The sequence below is a fragment of the Syngnathoides biaculeatus genome, chromosome 10 (genome assembly GCF_019802595.1).
Source record: "Syngnathoides biaculeatus isolate LvHL_M chromosome 10, ASM1980259v1, whole genome shotgun sequence".
In the NCBI taxonomy this organism is placed as follows: Eukaryota; Metazoa; Chordata; class Actinopteri; order Syngnathiformes; family Syngnathidae; genus Syngnathoides; species Syngnathoides biaculeatus.
The window spans coordinates 16653906-16673665 of NC_084649.1; the positions used below are offsets into that span (position 1 = coordinate 16653906).

At 43.2% G+C, this 19760-nt stretch overlaps 1 protein-coding gene and 1 long non-coding RNA gene across 3 annotated transcripts in view; one reads left to right on the forward strand and one right to left on the reverse strand.

Annotated features, from left to right (window-relative positions):
• Positions 1-19760, forward strand: part of pax7a (paired box 7a) — a 71209-nt gene that overhangs the window by 24300 nt on the left and 27149 nt on the right. For both annotated transcript variants that reach the window (XM_061832296.1, XM_061832297.1), the window contains exon 5: positions 7930-8129. In XM_061832296.1, coding sequence (XP_061688280.1) covers positions 7930-8129 — 200 coding nt within the window. The remainder of the gene's footprint in view (positions 1-7929; positions 8130-19760) is intronic.
• Positions 17198-19513, reverse strand: LOC133507352 (uncharacterized). The gene is made up of 3 exons (XR_009796807.1): positions 19356-19513; positions 17666-17776; positions 17198-17325 (listed from the first exon to the last, which is right to left on the reverse strand). It is a non-coding gene; the product is annotated as an uncharacterized LOC133507352 (long non-coding RNA).

The following is a 19760-nucleotide window of genomic DNA, read 5'->3' on the forward strand; positions in this document are numbered from 1 at the left end:
TTGCTATGACAAAACTCCAAATACTTTCTCACTTTTAATATAATACAGAGAGAAATGAGTTTTTGTTGTTGTTTTCCCCCTCCCAGTGAAAGATAACCGCGGGAAGTTTTTCATGGCGAAAATTGTCTTTCAAAGTGTCGCGTTTATCGCCGATCTCGTCGCCGTCGTACAAAGTCGCTATCTGAGACTCATCGTGCCGTCCCCTTCGCTCGGCACCCCTTTGGGATGACGCGCGTTTCTCTGGCGATGCCGCTGTCCCAAAAATGCAAATTGTGGAAGTTGTTGGTTATTTGATGTTGCCGCACCCCCCTCCCCGCCGCCATCCACCGCCACCGCCGTCTCCCCGGCTCCTCGCCCCCGAAACATCCCACAGTGTTGTGTGCTCGAATCGCATGCAGTCCTGGGGACAGGCAGGCGTGTTTATATGCAGGCCCGGAGCAGCAGAGACAGCACAGAGACAGATGCATGTCACAGATAGCAGATCCCATCGCTTATCTGGGGCCTGTTTGCATAATTAGGCCTTTTGATATTCACCCCTCCATGACTGACAAAAAGTATAATTGTGGTATCAGGCACGACAAAAGGTAGGCACAAAAATAAACAAGTCAACATAAAAAGGGGAGAAAAGACACCGTGTTATTTTTGTCCTGTGGGACACAAGGGAGGGGGAAAAAAAAAACTGTATTTTGAGCTAAATCTGCTGTCAGTCACAGTCAACTGGTGCGACTCGGAGCTCACAGGCTGGTCCTGTGAATGCCTGCAACACACACACACACAAACGCACGCAGAGAGCAGACGGCCTCGTCGTAATTATGCTGGAACTAATATGCTTTTCAAAATGAGCCATTATGAGCTAATGCCGCGCTGCCAAAGCCCTGTCTGTTTTTGTCCCCGCGTCTCGGATAGTACGCTAAAGGTGCGGCTGATAGACCGAGGACGTGGCGGCTTGGTGAGCATGGAGCTTGTTATTCACCAGTGTATTAGAGATCAAGCACCTGGCAAAACCTTGTTTTCCGTGTATTCAAACAAGGTTTTCCTCTTTTTGTTCTCTCATCTGGCCATGACTGAATTTAGGCCGTAATTGGAGGCGTTGGCAAACTATAACAAGGGCTTTATCTAAACAAAAAACAAGCAAAAAACTGCATCATAAAGACAATACTGAATGTGTTCTGATATAAAGACTAAGAAGTGATCATGTAGGGTCATTAAAATTGGGGAAAAAAAAAAATCAAATAAAAATAACCACAGGCGGCATGGTGGCTCAGCTGGAAAGCGTTGGCCTCAGTTCTGAGGTCCTGGGTTCAATCCTGGACCCGCCTGTGTGGAGTTTGTATTTTCTCTCCGTGCCTGTGTGGGTTTTCCCTGGGGCACTCCGGTTTCCTCCCACATCCAGAAAAAAATGCATTAATTGGACACTCTAAATTGCCCCTAGGTATGATTGCGAGTGCGACTGTTTGTCTCTATGTGCCTTGCGATTGGCTGGCAACCAGTTCAGGGTGTGCCCCGCCGTTGACAGCTGGGATAGGCTCAGTGACCCTTGTGAGGATAAGCGCCCAAGAAAATGTATGACTGGTTAATCAAGACAGTTTAGGTCCATTTGAATCAGTCTAGTTTGTTTCCTTCCTTGTCTAATTTATCTCCTTGGAATGACTATATATATATATGTATATATCTCAAAACTGCATTTAGGCCAAATGCACTCTGTCTTATGGTCTGGTTTCACTAAAGTGTAGTTTATCTCCTCCCTTAGCGAGGTTCTTTTTGACTTATAAAAAACAAGTAATATAGAGGGTCATTATAGAATTGATACAACAAAAGGTCATAGGATTAGATATATTTGGAATTTTCGTCGTCGGGTTTTTAGTTCCTTTCTTAAAAAATGTCAACGTAATCCACTCTTGTACCTTCTTTACTGCATACTGTCAAATATGAACTAGCTTTGGTCCCTGTTTCCCGTGATAGATGACCTTCTGACATTTTATAGTTCCTGGGGAAATTTTGTGCGAATGAAATACACATGGTGTCTACACACGACCAATCCAGCGAGAGCCAATGCAAGAGTTTATATAAAAAAGGCTTTACAAAGGTAATATTCAGTTTTGATCGACATTGTTTGAGAACTGTACTACATCATACTGATAGCTGTTTTTAATATTGTTGGAGGAGTCTGAGGGTGTGGTAGAGTTTGAGGAATTATGGGTGATGAGGATCACATCTGGAGTAGAATAGGGCGGGGGTCTATGGGCCCTCTTTTAAATCGCAAACTCACCTTCAAACTCCAGTATATGAAGTAGGAAGCTCGGTCTTTTCAAAAGGCTCCAAACGCACGTTTAAAGTCAACGCGGGAGCCCACGTCGTCCCAGCTCATTTCTGTTCATTGATCTGTCTGCGGGGATCCTAATTAAGCTCAGAAAAATTGAATCCCGCGTGTTGACGACCTCATTTTATTTTGCCTGAAGTTCTGGAAATGATCCTTTTAAACAAGCTTTGATGAACAGTTCTCGCTGGAAATACGACACAAAAAATGTCTGCGTCCCTCCGAAATACAATGTAGGAAGATTCCGTCGGTTAAGAGTTTTAATGAGCGTATGTGCAATCGTAGGGCGCAGTCCAGAGTCCTGGGTTGGGATGGTTGCTCACGGAAGTTCCTCACGCAACACACGAGTGAAGTACCTCTGAGAATCAATACTTTCACAATTAAGAAAAATGCCGACACTTTTACAGAGTGTTGTAAACGAATCATGAATTTGCTACAATTTAAAGTCAATGCTTCACAAGCAGTTGCTTTAATTGGCATGGATCTTCCGTTTGTCAATAAATAATCTCATACATTGGCTGTAAAACCTCAGTCACACTACGTGATTGGTAGCAAAACACTATCTACTTCTCGTATGCTGACATTCTCAAGCCGTTGAAGCTTAAGCTCATTCTTATTAATCAAAACAAAGCGCTGTCCAGGATTTGAAATCAATATTTGGCAGAGGATGGGGGAGCTAAACCTAGAGAGGCCCCCCAGAGAAGAGTGGCCATGCTGCACTAATCGTGCCCACTGGATAGCGCATAATTTGATTCTAATTGGACTTTAAGTGACGAGAGGCGCCAGAGCTTTATCAATATCTCATGAATCCTTAGAGCGGTGGTATTATGCGAAGGTCTAATCATTATGTACCTTTTTGTTGCGGAGCAGACCATTAACTGATGGGGCTCGACACCCTCGTTGGGGGTGTTGTTTGCTCCTTGTCTTATGTGATTATTACCGCTGGCCCGTGAGGGAGGCTATAAAACCAAACAGAAGACATGATTTTTGAATGATGTCATTAGCGTCTAAACACACTGAAAGGGAGGATTTGTGCCTGCAGACTTCCTGGAGTAACGGTAGCCATGTTTTGCTATGTTGTCAATCATTAGTTGTTAACTCCGCAAGGGAAATTATTCTGAGCTTGACTGCACAAGTGTATTTCAATGACATGTTGAAGTAGTTGAAGGAATATCATAATTTTTACTCTGGCTCAAGCGTGATTTCTAATATACTGCCTGGAATGAGACAGTCCTGACCGCAAGTTACGACTTGACTTTTGAGATGTTAATTGCTCATTTGTGGGAGTGAAGCTCCAGGGAGGAGAGAGCAAGGGTGGATGACTTCAAATACTTGGGGTCAACAATACAGAGCAATGGTGCGTGTGGTAAGGAAGTGAAGAAACGGGGCCAAGCGGGGCGGAACAGTTGGCAGAAGGTGTCTGTTGTTCATTGTGACAGAAGAGTCTCCGCTTGGATGAAGGGCAAAGTTTATAAAACAGTGGTGAGGCCGGCCATGATGTACAGATTAGAGACGGTGGCACTGAAGAAACAACAGGAAGCAGAACTTGAGGTGGCAGAAATGAAGATGTTCAGGTTCTCGCTCGGAGTGAGCAGGTTGGATAGGATTGGAATTGAGCTCATTAGAGGGACAGCCAAAGTTGGATATTTTGGAGACAAGGTTCGAGAGAGTAGACTTAGATGGTTTGGACGTGTCCAGAGGCGAGAGAGTGAGTATATTGGTAGACGTGTGCTGAGGATAGAGCTGCGAGGCAAAAAAGTGAGAGGAAGACGAAAGAGAAGGTTGATGGATGTTGTTAGGGAAGAAATGAAGGCAGTTGGTGTTAGAGAGGAAGATGCAGGAGGTAGGCTTAGATGGAAAAAGATGGCACGCTGAGGCGACCCCTAATCGGGACAAGCCGAAAGGAAAAGAAGAATAAGGAGAATTGTTCATTTATGGGTGTTAAGCAATTTGAGATTTGGAAGTGTTTGTTTTACAGTGAGTAGGAACTTGTACATGCGACAACCTGCTACACAAAACAAAAGCACTCAGGGAGCATTTATAGTACATCCACCAATCAAGGCTAGACAGTTGCAGAAGCGGAGTAAAATTATGCCGTAGTGGAAGGAGCATTTTATTTATTTATTTTCAAAGATCTATCACGGTAATCCCTATGACGTGAATGCTAATCAGGAACGCTCATGGTTTAGCAAAGTCTGATTTAGGGTATGTTTGGAAATTCAATGTGTTTAGAGAATGAATGAATTTATGAATCTGTAAATTTCCGAGTGATCACATTGGCCGGTGGCAGAGATACGTCAGTTCTGCATGTAAACATCTCGTCCTGGCAGCACTCTGTCCTCAGAAAGGCAGGAGTGCTCTCCGGAACCGCTGAAGTGTGGTGCTCTGAATAACCTCAGTTCTGGGTTCCCAAATATTCTGGAGTGTAGAGAATTGAAAATCCGAACGGGCCCTTTGTTGTCTCAAATTCTGTTCAGCATATAGTCAGTAGCCATCCAAAATGAGAATAAAATGCATCTTGGTACTCACACACAAAAACATCTTCTGGGGCAGACTGCAATTGCTGAAGGACTCAACAAAATAATTAGTTGATCAGTTGTAAAATGATAAAATGTTCAGCCTCGGTGCAAGCCTTTGGTCGGAATGCCATTCTTACTTTCCCATGCGGTCCCATCTGGGCCCTGCATGTGGGTGTGGACCACGTTCCCCCGTTCCCCCGTCCTCATTACAGGCAGGCCTGTTGACCTTGCGCTTGTGCTTTATGTTTAAGAGCAGATGTGCCGGCTCTGCAGGGCTTAATGGAGAGCCGCGGTACACGCCATCAGCTGTTGAGGGTTGTCAGTCGTTAGCCCGGTGGCAGGCTGAATGTGACACCGAGGGCCGCAGCAGGTTCCCCACAAAGTAAAGTCTAGGAAAGGACAAAGGAAAAGACGATCACGCATAAGGAGACTTTGGCGTCTTTCTGGGAGCCCCCTCGAGTCCGCGTCGACGGCGTGTCCCCCCGGTAGGACGCTGGGGGTGACTTTGGAAAGCGATCCGGGCCCGGTCTCGAGTGTTGTCACGGCAATTTAGCGGCCCGACGGATGTACGCATCCTCATGAAAACCAACAAAAGGATATGCGCTGTATGTACATATTCAACTTTTGTATGTTCAAGGGCGGCGCGCGTTCCAAGAATCAATCTTTATTAAAACGGATAAGACTGAAGAATTGATTTAATGAATGCGGCCTCATGTCCGGCGGCCACGTTGTAATCCGCAAAGAATCATCGAGCGCGAGCTCAGGGGGGACAAAAAAAATGTTGCTGGAGTGGCCTGTGATGATAGTCTCCATATAATCCCCTAATTCCTTGTTTAATTAAACTCTGGAGCCGGCCTTGAGACTCTGGCAGCTCTGTTGCTCTTTTGTTCTCACAGTTGTTATTCGTACGCTACGTCTGAGCATTCTTTTGTCCACTTGTGCTGAAAGATGCCGGCGAAGAGCGCCGTAAACGACGACGACGAGTTGGGAAGAGGCTAGGTGACCATTGCGGCTTTCATCGGAGCTGAATGGTGTCACGGGCGGGAAGCTGGTGGCTCCTCTCGCACATCTTCCCTTTTCTCTCTCCTACACTTTTCTGGACGGCGCGTGATGCAATCCAACAAGGCCCGCAGCAACACTGGCACGTCAGCGCCGCCTTGTCACTGTCTCAATGAGGAAATTATGAAAATAAGAATTTTGTGACATGAAATGAAAGGGGCCATGTAGTCTGAATAGATGTGCAGAGGAGGTGAAAATGATGCAATTTTCTAAATTCAGTTATAATGGTAATGTGCGATGGTAATGCGCGTTTTGCTGTCAAAAAATGTCCCTGTCGGGCCCGGATTGTGCCGCTTTGTGCCGTATCTCCGTTCCTCGAGCAAAAACTCGGCTTAGCTGAATGCCTCAAAAGTCGTGTAAAATGTGTTCTAATTCACTTAATGACAGCAGACGCAAACACAAGCGTCGGGCTGAATGGCTTTGCCGTGATATTGTGCTCCGCGTTAACGTGCGGCGGCTGTGTATAAGCGTTGTGCCCTGGGCCAAGTAGAGGCGAGGAGCAGCAAGGTGGCCCGCGCAGATTAACCCCAACCCCTCTCCCGCTTCAGTACCCCGCTTTAACTTCCTCCTCCCATTCACTGAGGCAGGATTGTGTATCAGGGCCTCTGCTATATCAAATAAATATTCACAGATTAAGATAATATTCTCACAGCTGTATATGATGAACTCCCATTTATAGCGAGAATGGGGGGGGGGGCACATTCCAGACGCGCCCACAATAGGGGAAAATTTATTATAGAGAAAAGGACCAAAAGCTAATTTGATATTCTTCAACTTTAATATATGCATAAACATGCTTTGTATCAGGCAATTCCGTGTTGCCCATGTATTATTCTTTTGATAGACTGCTATATTGCAAAAATAACGTTTTGTTTTCAGGATATTTGGGCTGGGCCATGAACCTGTATCCCAGATCCGCCTCACGCACTCTCATTCGGAACCAAAAATAAGGGGAATCCGTGGGAAGATGACAATTTTTTTAAAATACTTAGTTGAAGATAATTATCATACGTTCCCAATCAGACCTGGAAGTGGATATGAAGTTATTTTTACTTTCTTCAAAACTATAAAGAGGTGTTATGTTTTAAAATATATTAGTAAATACTTTTTTTTTTGCATTCTTTCAAATGTGGAAAAGCTCTCGACCATAGGTGTCAAATTGTGGCCTGCAGGCCAAATCTGGCCCACGGTGTAATTATATTTGGTCCGCAAGGCAATTTCAAATTAATATTAGAGCTGGCCCGCCGGAATTACTAGTATTACACACTTGTTTGGTTCCGTATTGAAAGGTTCATTTATTCAACCTTGGCCCGCGACTTTGTTCAATTTAAAATTTTGGCCCAGTGTGAATTTGAGTTTGACGGCCCTGCTCTAGATTAAACCCATTTATTAGAATTCTTTGCCTGTGTTCACGCCTCACTTATCACCATGTTGGCATTTTTAAATCGTGGATTTTGCAATTCACTAAATAGTCCACTAAAATCCTGATCCAGTGATTAGGGAGAAGGGAACGAGTGAGTGATTCCGTTAAAAGTACTTGCTTTTTGGTGACCATCATTTTGTTCACAACTTTTGAAGTTCCATTGTGGAGTACACCGAAGGCGCTATATTAAGGATAATATTCACCGCACATCCCAACAGCACTACAAAATGGTGACGTCCCGATACGTAGTGTTCGATACCTGTTTGAGCCTTTAAGAGGTGGGGTCTGGTGATGTGTCAGTGGCAAGTCTACGTGAGAGTGTTTGGGCGAGTGCTGTGGCTGACAGCAGCTTCTGCTTGTGTGCTCGTTGTGTTCATGTTTCACTGTGAATCAGCCAATTTGGTGCTCCTTTCCCACATGCGAGGGCACTGTAAAAAGCAATTGCTTAAAAAAAATCTGCATTCGCTTTTGATAGGCTGTCTTATGTGCTGGGAATGCGGATCACGTCCACTACAAACCTCGCCTAAAACACCTTCGCATTTTTGGTATTTTTTTTTTCCCCGCTACATACCTGGATGACACCCATGAATTATCCTTTTCACCCCCGCCAGGTAGTCGCACAGACGACGGCTCCGACGTGGATTCTGAACCCGACTTGCCGCTGAAGCGCAAGCAGAGGCGCAGTCGCACCACTTTCACCGCAGAGCAGCTGGAGGAGCTGGAGAAGGCCTTTGAGAGGACGCATTACCCTGACATCTACACCCGGGAGGAGCTGGCCCAGAGGACCAAACTGACAGAGGCCAGGGTGCAGGTGGAGTCCAAACTCTCCTACCAATATTTGACTTTCCTCTTTTAGTGTTGTTTCATAGTAAATAGTAGGACATTCACTTAACAGGACCACCCAAAATAGACCCATCTGTGCAAAATTTAGTAGTGAGGATCTGGGTAAAGGTGCCAATGCATCTCAACATTTGAGCGGACCTGTCTAACTCATGCAATCATGATGTCTCTGCCGACTGATCACACGACACATAAAATTTGGGCTTGGCGGAGGTCTGTGGTCCAATGAGTCTCCTTCTAGTTCTGGAATTGGTTTCATATACGGTAATGGTTATTTTTCATCTCATACAAAGATGGTATCATTTTGTAGAAGGAGTGATATTCATATTGGTTACTTGCAATGGCTTTGTGGCTCTTTTGTTGAAATGAGCACAGAAAATGGATTATCCATCATTAAATCTATTTTCTATGGAGCTTATGCTGTGCAGAGTTGCACGTGACCTGGTTATTTGACCAGAAATGTTGCAGCAACACATGCAAAGAATATAACTACTCACAGGCTCAAATTTATCCTCCATGAAGTTACGAATATTACTTTACTACAACATGCCAGAAAGAGTTGCAATGAATCAATCACGATGCACAAACTGTTTAATTCTTTCGATTGTTTGAGTGTTTTCGTAAAGTACATTATTAGAGTGCTAGTTTTCTGCCATATTTTGGCTTTGTTTTACCTCGATAGTGCCTCTCAGTATCAAGGTCTCAATTTCACTTCAAAATTCACCTTTCTTTCGTCATGCGAATGTTCACAAAAGAGCCCTCTGACAAATACTTGTTTGGCCCAGTTTCATGTCCGCTTTATCCATATTTGGTGCAGACGGCCCCCTAATCTTTGATTTGTTGTCTCCGTGTAGAAGACCCACATGTGAATGCGGATGTTGTTTTTTTTAATGCTAACATTGTGGCTTGCCAATGGAGAGGTAAAGGGAGCTCTTTGCGAGTGACGTGGATAAGCTTTAAAAATTCTAATGAACTGATTTCAGGCCTCTTGGCAGGACAAAGTTTGGGACTTAGGAATGTGTAGATTTAATTTTATGTAATTTACTGAGGCATCATAGAGACAATATCCATAATCCGTTTTCCAAGCTACCTATCCTCACAAGGGTTACGGGAGTGCCGGAGCCTATTCCGGCTAACTTTGGCGGATTGGAACACTACACCCTGGACGGGTCGACACTCAGACACATATTACATAGCAAATACGAAAAAATGCTGTTTTGGCAAAATATGTCCTATTTAAAAAAGAAAAAAAAATGTAGGAAGGAAAGGTTTTGGAGGGGAAGGCAGGCACAGATTCATGGCATTTCTCTTCATTTTTCTGGGAAAAGATGATTTAATGTACGAGTGTTTTGAGTTATGAGCAGGGTCACGGAACGAAGTAAACTAGTATCTCAAGGCCTAACTTTATCTCTTAAATTATCTGTCCTGCAAAAGCATTGCACCGGTAAACATGTTTTTCAGAATCAGCGTCTATGGAAAATAACTACAAACACACCGCTGGCAGCAGATGAGTAGTGGTCGCCATGGCAACAATTCTACAGCCTCTTGTACTGGTTGTAATGTTATGGTAAAATTACCTTTTGGAAATAGTATATAATGTTAGCTTTTCCACGCTGGAATGGTAATTCTGGATGTAGTTTGGTGGCTCGTTAATCCCTACAAATGTATTGTTGTTCGGGTAGCGCGGACTGCATTGCACGGTGCTTTTAAAGAAGTTCCCATGCTTATCAGCAGCCTCCGGTGTTGGAGTGCAATTGGCTAAAGAGCCTGCGAGCTGCCTCCCTGCCCGCCTGCTCGGGTGCCACGCAGCTGCGTGTCAGCGGCGGAAAATATTTACAGTAGAGTTATTGCGGCAGCTGTTCTCCCAAAGTTTGGAGGGGCGGCGGGGGAAGAGGAGAGAGAGTCAACGCATTCCTGATGGATTTCTCATTCCGGCCGTTTGGCCGGGATCTCATCCCGTCACTTTCAAGCTCGCCGCAGCTTGTAAAACCTTCCACATATCACACGGGGTTCCTCATCCTCTCCGGGGACCCCTGTGCCCTGACAACATTAATCAATCAGCCACTGGTTGGGATGGACGGGAGGCTGGGTATTTGGGGGGGGGGGGGGGGGCTTTCTGGGGCAGCCCTCTCCTTTTACCACAGTCATTCAAACTCTGTCTGAACCCCCCCCCCTCCCACCTCTAGTGTGTTAGCGCATGCTAAGTGTTCATCCAATGGAATAAGTGCTTGCACACATGTCTTTGTCCATCTCTTTGTATTTCACGAGACGGCATTTGTTGCTTTTCGTGTTTTAGCCGTGAGTGACGTACTCATGTGGCAGATGCAGCTGCTCCACAGGAAAGCAAAAAATCGGTACAACAATTGAGAAAAAAAAAATGATGCAATGGTCAGTGCGTTTAACTGTATCTGTATATTAGATTTTATAATGTCATAAAGGCCTGGACCTTCATCACACACGAGAGGTTTGGGCTGACGTTGTGGAGTTGACTTATTGGACTTTGGAGTTTTATGGAGAATCTTCAAACTTCGTGGTCATACGACACCCACCTGCTATAACAAAAACTCAGTTTGCAGTTTTAGGGACTGCTAAACTACTGCACACTATTCAAGTGCGGTAAAGGTCAGTGAAAATATTGTTGTTGTATTTTTAAGGAACCCAAGAAATATCAGAGAGGATCTAAAAAGGGCAGCTTCGACCCTCTTATCTCAAGCGTGGTTCCTGGAGATGTTTTCTTGGTGCTGCGCGTCATAAACATGCTAGCCAATCTTCCTGTTGCTTAATGAAATGGGGTTTAAGTAATAATCGTTCAAAAATGTCTGTTTGTCTGTAAATGGGGGTTTTAGTCCAGAAAAGTCCAATACACTTTCCCTCATAGTGGAATTGAACTTTATACTTTGTCCTTTATAAAACTGGGCAGGTTTTGCTCAAGGTGGCAGAGTTAATTTGCTTGTTTATATTCTCATTTAAAAGGTAATATCGAGCCAAATCCTAAACATTCATATTTATTTGTCATTCCATTGATTGCAACGAGGCGGCACAGTGGATCAGCTGGTAAAGCGTTGGCCTCACAGTTCTGAGGACCTGGGTTCGATCCCGGCTCTGCCTGTGTGGAGTTTGCATGTTCTCGCCGTGCCTGCGTGGGTTTTCTCTGGGCACTCCGGATTCCTCCCACATCCCAAAACCATGCAACATTAATTGGACACTCTAAATTGCCCCTAGGTGTGATTGTTAGTGCAGCTGTTTGTCTCTATGCGCCCTGCGATTGGCTGGCAACCAGTTCAGGGTGTACCCCGCCTCTTGCTCGTTGACAGCTGGGATAGGCTCCAGCACTCCCCGCGACCCCCGTGAGGATAAGTGGCAAAGAAAATGGATGGATGGATGATTGCAACGAACAAAATAAGGTGCAGACCGTTCAGTGCAGAGACATAAATAAAACAACATTTAAAAAAAAAAAAAAAGCATGATCAACATCAAATATTAAAGGTGACATAAATAGGCACATTACATCAACACAGATTGAGCAAATATTTGCATTAGGTGCACCTGAATTGAATATTGGACTTTGTGAATTACTGCAAGGTGTACATGTATGTTGAATACAGGAGTTGGTGATTTAATATAGTTCAGGTATTACAGAAAGTGATTGTTTAGGGCTCTAACAGTAGTTGGAAAATATTTGTTTTTTCTATTTGTCCTGCTTTTAATGATCCTATAGACAAGGGTCGGGAGTGTTGAAGCCTATCGCAGCTATCGTCAGGCAGGGAGGCGGGGTACACTCTGATCTGGTTGCCGGCTAATCACAGGGCACTTAGAGACAAACGACCATTGGCACTCACAATCGCACCTACGGGCAGTTTAAATTCTCCTGTGAATGTATTTTTTGGGATGTGGGAGGAAACTGGAGAATCCGGAGAAAACCCACACAGGCACATGGAGAACATGCAAACTCCACATAGGTTGGGCCGGGATTTGAACCCTGGCCCTCATAACTGTGAAGCAGACGCTCTACCCAGTCGTTCACCGTACCGGCATGTCTGATTTATTTGGTTTAAAATTTAATGTCTAACAATGTTTTGTGTAGGTGACCTTACACAGTAGAGCTTAACAAAACAGGTGGCAGAAACCTAAATCATTTTGGGGGAAAAAAAAGAAAATGGAGAACTGACAGAGTTTTGTTCTGATGGCAGCGACTCAAACTTAATTTATATGCAAAGTCAGAACGCGGCGCATTGGATCAAAAACCCGCATCTCGGGCAGCTGTAGGCAAACTTTTGTTCTAAAGGGCCACATTTGAGTTTTAAAACAGTTTTTGTATTTTTTTTGTTATTGTTTATTTTATATTAAATCTAATAGTTTTAGTTAAAGAAAAATACATTCCAATTTATTTTATTTATAGTTAATTACCCATTTATTTAATAAATACATGTTGAATCTATATGTAAAGCAGCAAATTGTATTCACTTTGAAATGTAATAATTTACAGCAATTCAATTAACCATTTAATGCGTTAAATTAATACAAAGTAAATGAAAAAATTAATACATACATTTTAATTAACCAGTAAAATGTTTGAGTAATTATAGTCAATGTAGTACACTGTGTCTGTATAAGCAAGAAAGATTTTCATAATTGATTTTGTCTGTACAGTACGTATCCTGAAAAGACAACAGAATACAAGAACTTTTTTTTATGTCCAATCATCTCTAGGGAATAGTAGTCTGTGAGCCCTGGTTTGAGTTTTGCCCAGGGTTCGGCTTCTGGATGTTTACATGAGAGTTTTGATGGAAAGCACATGTGTTTGGTTGTGAAGCAAGGCACCAGCTGGGCCTCAGCAAAGGTGCCCAAACGATGGGAGAAGAGAGGAGACCCTTTGGCCCGAAAAGCCAGTCTTCTCCTGCACAGCTGCAATGACGCATCCTCCAGATGTCGTTGGGCGCCAAACTTGTTCTGGTTAGGTTGCGAGCAAAAAACAACGGGAGGGCAAAGTCAGATTTGAACCCGACGTGTCATCTACTAGCCATCAAATGTACTGACAGGTCGGAGTCGTGCATTTGGTGCCTTCGTCTGCCTCCTAATACCACCACTGTCACGTTTCATTCACCTAATTGTAAAAAAAAAAAAAAAAAAAAAAAAAAAAAAAAAGGTAACTCTGCCTCATGGATCATCTGGAGCAGACTAAATTTGTCATAAAAATGACAAGTGTAAATAAAATAGTTATCGCATATACTGATTGTTAAATCTGTTCATGTGTGCAGGTTGCTACGGATGTTTTGCTAGTTTTATATATATATCAGCACCGACGGATGGCCATCTTGCTTGAAATCTGATTGGGTTTAAAAAAAAATAAAAATCTTTGCTTTGCTGATTTACGGTGAAGAAAATAAGTATTTGAACACCCCGCTATATTGCAAGTTCTCCCACTTAGAAATCTGGATGAGTCTGAAATTTTCATCGTAGGTGTATGCCCACTGTGAGAGACATAATCTAAAAAGAGAAATACAGAAATCACAATGTATGATTTTTTAATTATAATTATTATTATACTTATTTGTGTGATACAGCTGCAAATAAGTATTTGAACACCAACTACAGGAAATGTTTGACCTCCGTAATTGCAAACAAAGGTGACTCTACCACATATTAACAATGGTTTTCTCAGGTGCTCAAATACTTATTTGCAGCTGTATCACACATATAAATTGTGATTTCTGGATTTTTCTTTTTAGATGATCTCTCTCACAGTGGACATGCACCTACAATGAAAATGTCAGACCCCTCCATGATTCCTAATTGGGAGAACTTGCAATATAGCAGGGTGTTCAAATCATTATTTTCTTCACTGTATATATAGATCAACACCGACAGATGGCCAAAACAATTTTTAGTTGAATTTGAATCACTATTACATTCCTCTCTTTGTCTTCAAACATTTGTCACGTGTTTATAAACACATCCCTTTACAGTCTTTAAGTCATATCAGTCAACACTACTGATTCTGAAGGCCCCGGACACATGGGAAAACATTGAACATCTGCAAGTACTACAAGCAAGAGAAGCACCATTGAATGAAAACAGATTTAGGAGGACTACGTGAATACAGCGTTATAGAACAAATGTTTAATTTTCAGATTAAAATATTCGTAAAGGGTTAGCCACTCCTGCCGGCCGACCACAAAATGCCAATGATCGTGGAGGTCCTCCAGCACAGGAAGTAAATGCGACTCATGAGGTCCGAAGCTGTCAATATCCGCTAGGATTCCGGCGTTGGGCTTTGACTTGCAACACAAACTCACCACCTCATAAACGGGAGCACGCTCCCTTGTGTCCGCCCCGGCCTGCCATTTTTAGAGCCCCCCCCATACCCCCCCCACCCTCTCCTCTCCCATCCGTCTTGATCAGCCCCCGCTGTCGCTTTCAGCGCAGCTACCAGCGCTCCTTCGCCAGCGCATTTTATGACCCTGACTGACAAATTGCGGGATATGATCCATGCGAGCTGTTGAAGGGTCGCCACAGTGGGAGGGAATTCTTCCTCCCGCATCATCTTCTCCTTCAGATATCAACTTCCACGTTCATATGAGCACGGATATAAACAAAATCTTGGATGTTTTGGGGGGGCTTTGCTTGTGTACAAACTCAAATTTAGGCCAATGAAAATGCTTCCTGGATAGCAGTACAGTATTCTCAAGCTTACTTTTTATACCCTTTATCCGATTCCATTCAGTTGGAGAATGAGCGCCTGTTTAAAAAAAACAAATACAATAAAATAAGGCTTTACTAGATCAGGATTTGCCATAACGATCAGTGAGTTTTAAAAAAACCCCACAAACGATCACAGTAACAATGTTTATTTAAATAACCTGTTCATTTACTTTATGTACAGGTATACTTAATTGCACATAAAATATAAATTTACAATAAATATGTATTTGTTCATCTATTTATGCCAATGAGGCATAGTGACAGACAGAACAAACTAATGGGCTTCTATTAGATAGCGTTAAGTACATACAGCAATTAATGTGTCAATTTTTTGTGCCGGTATTTTTGTTGGTTGTTGTACCGTAAAGTATGTGCCTTGGCTGCAAAAAGGTTGGAATTCGCTGCTCTGGTCAATATCAACAGAACGACAGCATTTTTACACACAATGATGAGCGTTAACATTAGCTCACTAGGCTACGTAACATTTTCTTGCCTGCTTGCGAGCCGTATCGTATTAAAAGTACGTGAACGTACCTCAAGCAAGCCAGACACAAATTTTCTCTCTTGTCCTGAGCACCGGATGACCACCAACATGTCTCCCCCCCCCCCCCCATTTTCTTCCATCCAGGGTCACCCCTTTTTATTACAATTGTTTTTGCGGTAGTGTACTTGTAGCAAGGCAAAAAAAAACCCACATTTTTTTTAGCATTATAAATGCGATTTGGAACAAAGCACAATTTCAAAAGATTTTATGCATTTTACTTGCACTTTACTTTTTACACCTTAGGACCTTTCCAAAACACAATTTTTTGGTCCTTGAAAATTGTGAAAATCTTGTCAGAATCATCTAGCGAGGATATGGACTTCATGTATCACTTGTTTTGAGTGTTTTTTTTTTATGCAGTGTGGAAAACTAGATTATTTGAGTATTTCGTTTTTGGTGATTACCTACTCGCATTGATTTTAGGTCATCTCTGGGTGCTGTTGATTCCCACATCATCAACAATTTTTTTTGTCATTGCACAAACTTGTTACTTTCTATGGAAATGTTTCATAGAAGCCTGTCCAACATCAGGACTTGAACTCGAATTTCTGTAACTGGTTTACAGCAGTTTTTAACAAAGTGAGAAAACTTTTTGGGGTGAGTTCAAGACATCCATGCACAAGGAAATCTAATTTTAGGCAGCTCATATGTGGGGGATTCATATTTTTCGGGCCACGTTCAAAATCAATCTTGAGGTACCTGAAAATGTTTAGCCTTTCCGAAGACATTTTTGAATGGGCAAATTGATTTAATCCTGTTTGACTGGTTGTTATAATCATTTTTTTTTTTTTTTTGTCATTTGAGTCCAACAGGAGGTCTTGATGAAGACCAATAAGATCTACTGAATCAACTGTCGCCGATGAAGCTAATCACTCTATTTAGTTTGGTTTCCTCCATTTAGATTGAGACAGTTCCGACTCATGCCTCTCGCCGACTGTCACTTGAGATCCGTTCCCGTTCCTCAATAAACATTCTGCCAGTCGCGGTCCCTTTTGCTAGCTTCCACTCTTCCGGGAAGGCTTTGTAAGACGTCTAGTCCGACTCCTGATTGATTAATTTAATAAGAAGTAGTCCTCAATCCTTTTTGTCCCTAAAATGGAGCTTTGCAGCTCAGACCCATGCTGCCAATTCATACGCAACATAAACCAAGAGGGATGTGTAACAAAGTCGCGATTGTTTCACTATCAATCGCCCACCAGCGGCAAAAAAGAGACGATCACAATGGAGCCGAGTGGCGGCAGCCGAACCCAACAGGCAAACTGTATTCCCGCCAGTGTGGGGTTTATGTTTCATAAAGGCACAAATAGGATTTATGTAGATTGTGGTTGGGAGAAATTGTTGCCGTGCGTCAGAGCGAATGTTCCAACACTTTTCTTATTATTAGAATTTAAATGACTTTGGTACAGTGCTTCTGTACTCCTGATACTTATCAAGTTAATCCCACTCTCCTCTCAAATTCTCACTCCTAGCTACTTTAATTAGCATAGTGCCAGCAGTCTGGAAGGCAGAGCGAGAAAGAGAGAGAATACGGGGAGGGGGCAGGCAGGATGAGGAAAAGCGGGTGAGGAAGAGTGATATTGCGTGGTAGGAGACTGAAGGAGCGCTTGTGTGTTGAGGCCGGTTGCGTCACCCCCGTGTGTTCGGGCTGGATATTTTGTTTTGTCATTATCTCGCCTCTTGCCATTCATCTGTAGCAACATGTCGCAAATTGGCTCCTGAGAGGCGTCACACATCCGGCGTGTACTTGCCTTCTTTTGACAGCATCCTTCATGGAGGATCGGCTGAACGGGGAATTTGCAGGGGGATGGGGGGTGGCGCCTCATGATCCGTCTATTGAAGACAAACGGTTCGCTAGTGCAGTGCGAGGAAGATCTCAGATCAGGAGACACAGAGGCAGCTTGCCATCAATCGATCCTGTTGGCTGAGGGTGAATGGACCATTGAAAGGCAAATGTCTTGATTTGAATTGGAGGCTAAGGCCATGCCCACACAGGCGCTGTTGCGATCATAAAAAGCTTTAGTAACTGCACAGGCAATGTTTTGAGAGATTTCTTTCTCAATACATGTGACATCTTTGAAGGTAACTCCTGAAAACTCGTAAAGACAGAATTATGTAGTATTGAATGGTAGCGGTATCGCATTAAACTTGTTTTATCACCATTTTAGTTTTCCTGGATGTCTGAAATGGTACCCAGTGACGCACATCCAGGGCGAGTCCTCCATATTTAAGAAATGATCACATTAATTTGCATCAGCGTTTACCTGGAACAAGAGAGAGTTTTTTTCCTGGTCGCTTGTGGCTGGCGCCTCTCGTTGCAGCGCCATCAAAGGCTTTAAGCAGATAGTTTTCGTGGATCGAACGTGCACCCATACCTGTGAAAAAGATTCTTTACAAAGTGTCATCCATTTGTTGGCGGGGGAGGAGAGGAGGTCTCATACAACTTTGATAATTTTAAAATCTTACTTTATTTACTGTAATTACCGTATTTATATTTGCTAGGGCTATTAATGACGCTTGTCTTACTTATTTTCATTTTACATAGACGTAGAGTAACATTTCAACAATATTACCCATGCATGAACCCTCCAGACCCATCAGGTCATCTGGATCTGTTTTTTTTTTTAATCAGTCCCCAGGGTCAGAACCAGACATGGAGAAGCTGGATTCAGATTTTATGCTCCACAAATCTAGAACAAACTCCCAGAACCCCTCAGATCATCTGAAACACTTAATGTATTTAAATCCAAGTTGAAGACACACCTGTTCTCGGCTGCATTTGAATAAAGATCACTTTTCTGAATGTAATCATATTTTAAATGGTGATTTTTATATGATTTGATCTCTTCTAATTTCTTTTTGTTTTAATCTTAAATTATTTCTTTTGATGTCTTCGTAAAGCACATTGAAGCTCTTTCTTGAATTGTGCTATGAAAATAAATTTGCCTTGACTTGCATGCGTAAAAATAAAAGTTTCCAACTTGATAATCTAGTGTGCGCGGGTACATGCAGAAGTAACATTACTTCATGTGCAAGGGAAGCGAGTCTCTTTACATGAACACAGTTGACTTCGTGGCGCTCATTCGTTTCATCCTAGATTCTCTATTGCAGACCAACCTGGAAAAGCGAGCATGGAATATAGATAGACTATATGGAAATGTTTTTTTAAATTTCATTATCCCCCTCCCACAAATTTTAAACATACTTTTTACATGAACTGTTTATATGTTTCAACCAAAAAATCGTGAACACTCAAAGTATAGAAATTACTGTAGGTATTGCTGTACCTTAAAGAGGCGGGGCCTGCTGGGGTGGCATGCACATTGCTGAATTTGTTTGAGTGTCTGGGTGAGCGCTGTGCCCAACAGCAGCTTCTGTGTGACGGCGCCCACTGTGATTTACCGTTTTCCGCACATGTGAGGGCTAAAAAGTAATTTTAAAACAATCCAAAAAAGTTTATTTTTTATTTTTTTTTTTAATAAAACCTAGTTAAAGCCCGAGCTCTGTGGTTTCACATTCATCCTTTTTCTATTGCTCATCAGGGTTGAGGGTGAGCGGGAGCATATCTTAGCTGACTTTTGGTGAGAGAAGCTGGACTCGTGGCCAACCAATCACAGGCCCCGTTTTGACTCATCAGTGACTCTAACATGCATGTTTTTGGAATGTGGAAGGAAGCCGGGTTTTCATGCAAACTCGACACAGGAAGACCAGAACCGAACCCTGAATCTCAGAACTGAGAGGCATCCGCAATTCCACCATGCTGCACGCATTCCCTTTCAAATTAATACATTTTAGACCACTTATTTTAATGGCGAGGGAGCATCTCGCGCAAGGTTTGACGAACGTGTATTTAGATCCACAGACAAAACCAGCAAGCGCATTCTTCTGTGTCCAACGTTCAAGAGTGAAGGAGACACGTGATGTGAGCGAGGTGCATAAGAGATGCACACCAACCTTCACCTTTGGTTCTCATCCATCTCCACGCTCCTTGCAGCAGAGCTAAACTCGGGAAGCTCTCCTCCGCCTTTGCCGTGTCCAGAGCGCGACGATGCCAGGAAACCTCTTAGCGCTTTGAGAAGGAGGCTCGTCGTGCAGGTAGATGCGCGAGTGGCGAGGGAGCTCACCATGCGCCGCTGCGGGGAATTAAACCGGATTGGGGAGAGCCAAGCAGGAAAAAAAAAAAAAAAAAAATTGTGGTCCAAGGTGACTTTGTGATCAGGTTCCAGAGTGCGGCCTCAAATCCGCAGCTTCGGGCTGTGTGCATGTGTGTGTGTGTGTGTGTGGGGGGGGAGGGGGTAGACTCAAAGAGCCTCAGACTTGACATGTGCTCCACTTTTGAACTTTCTAGCGTGGAAAACC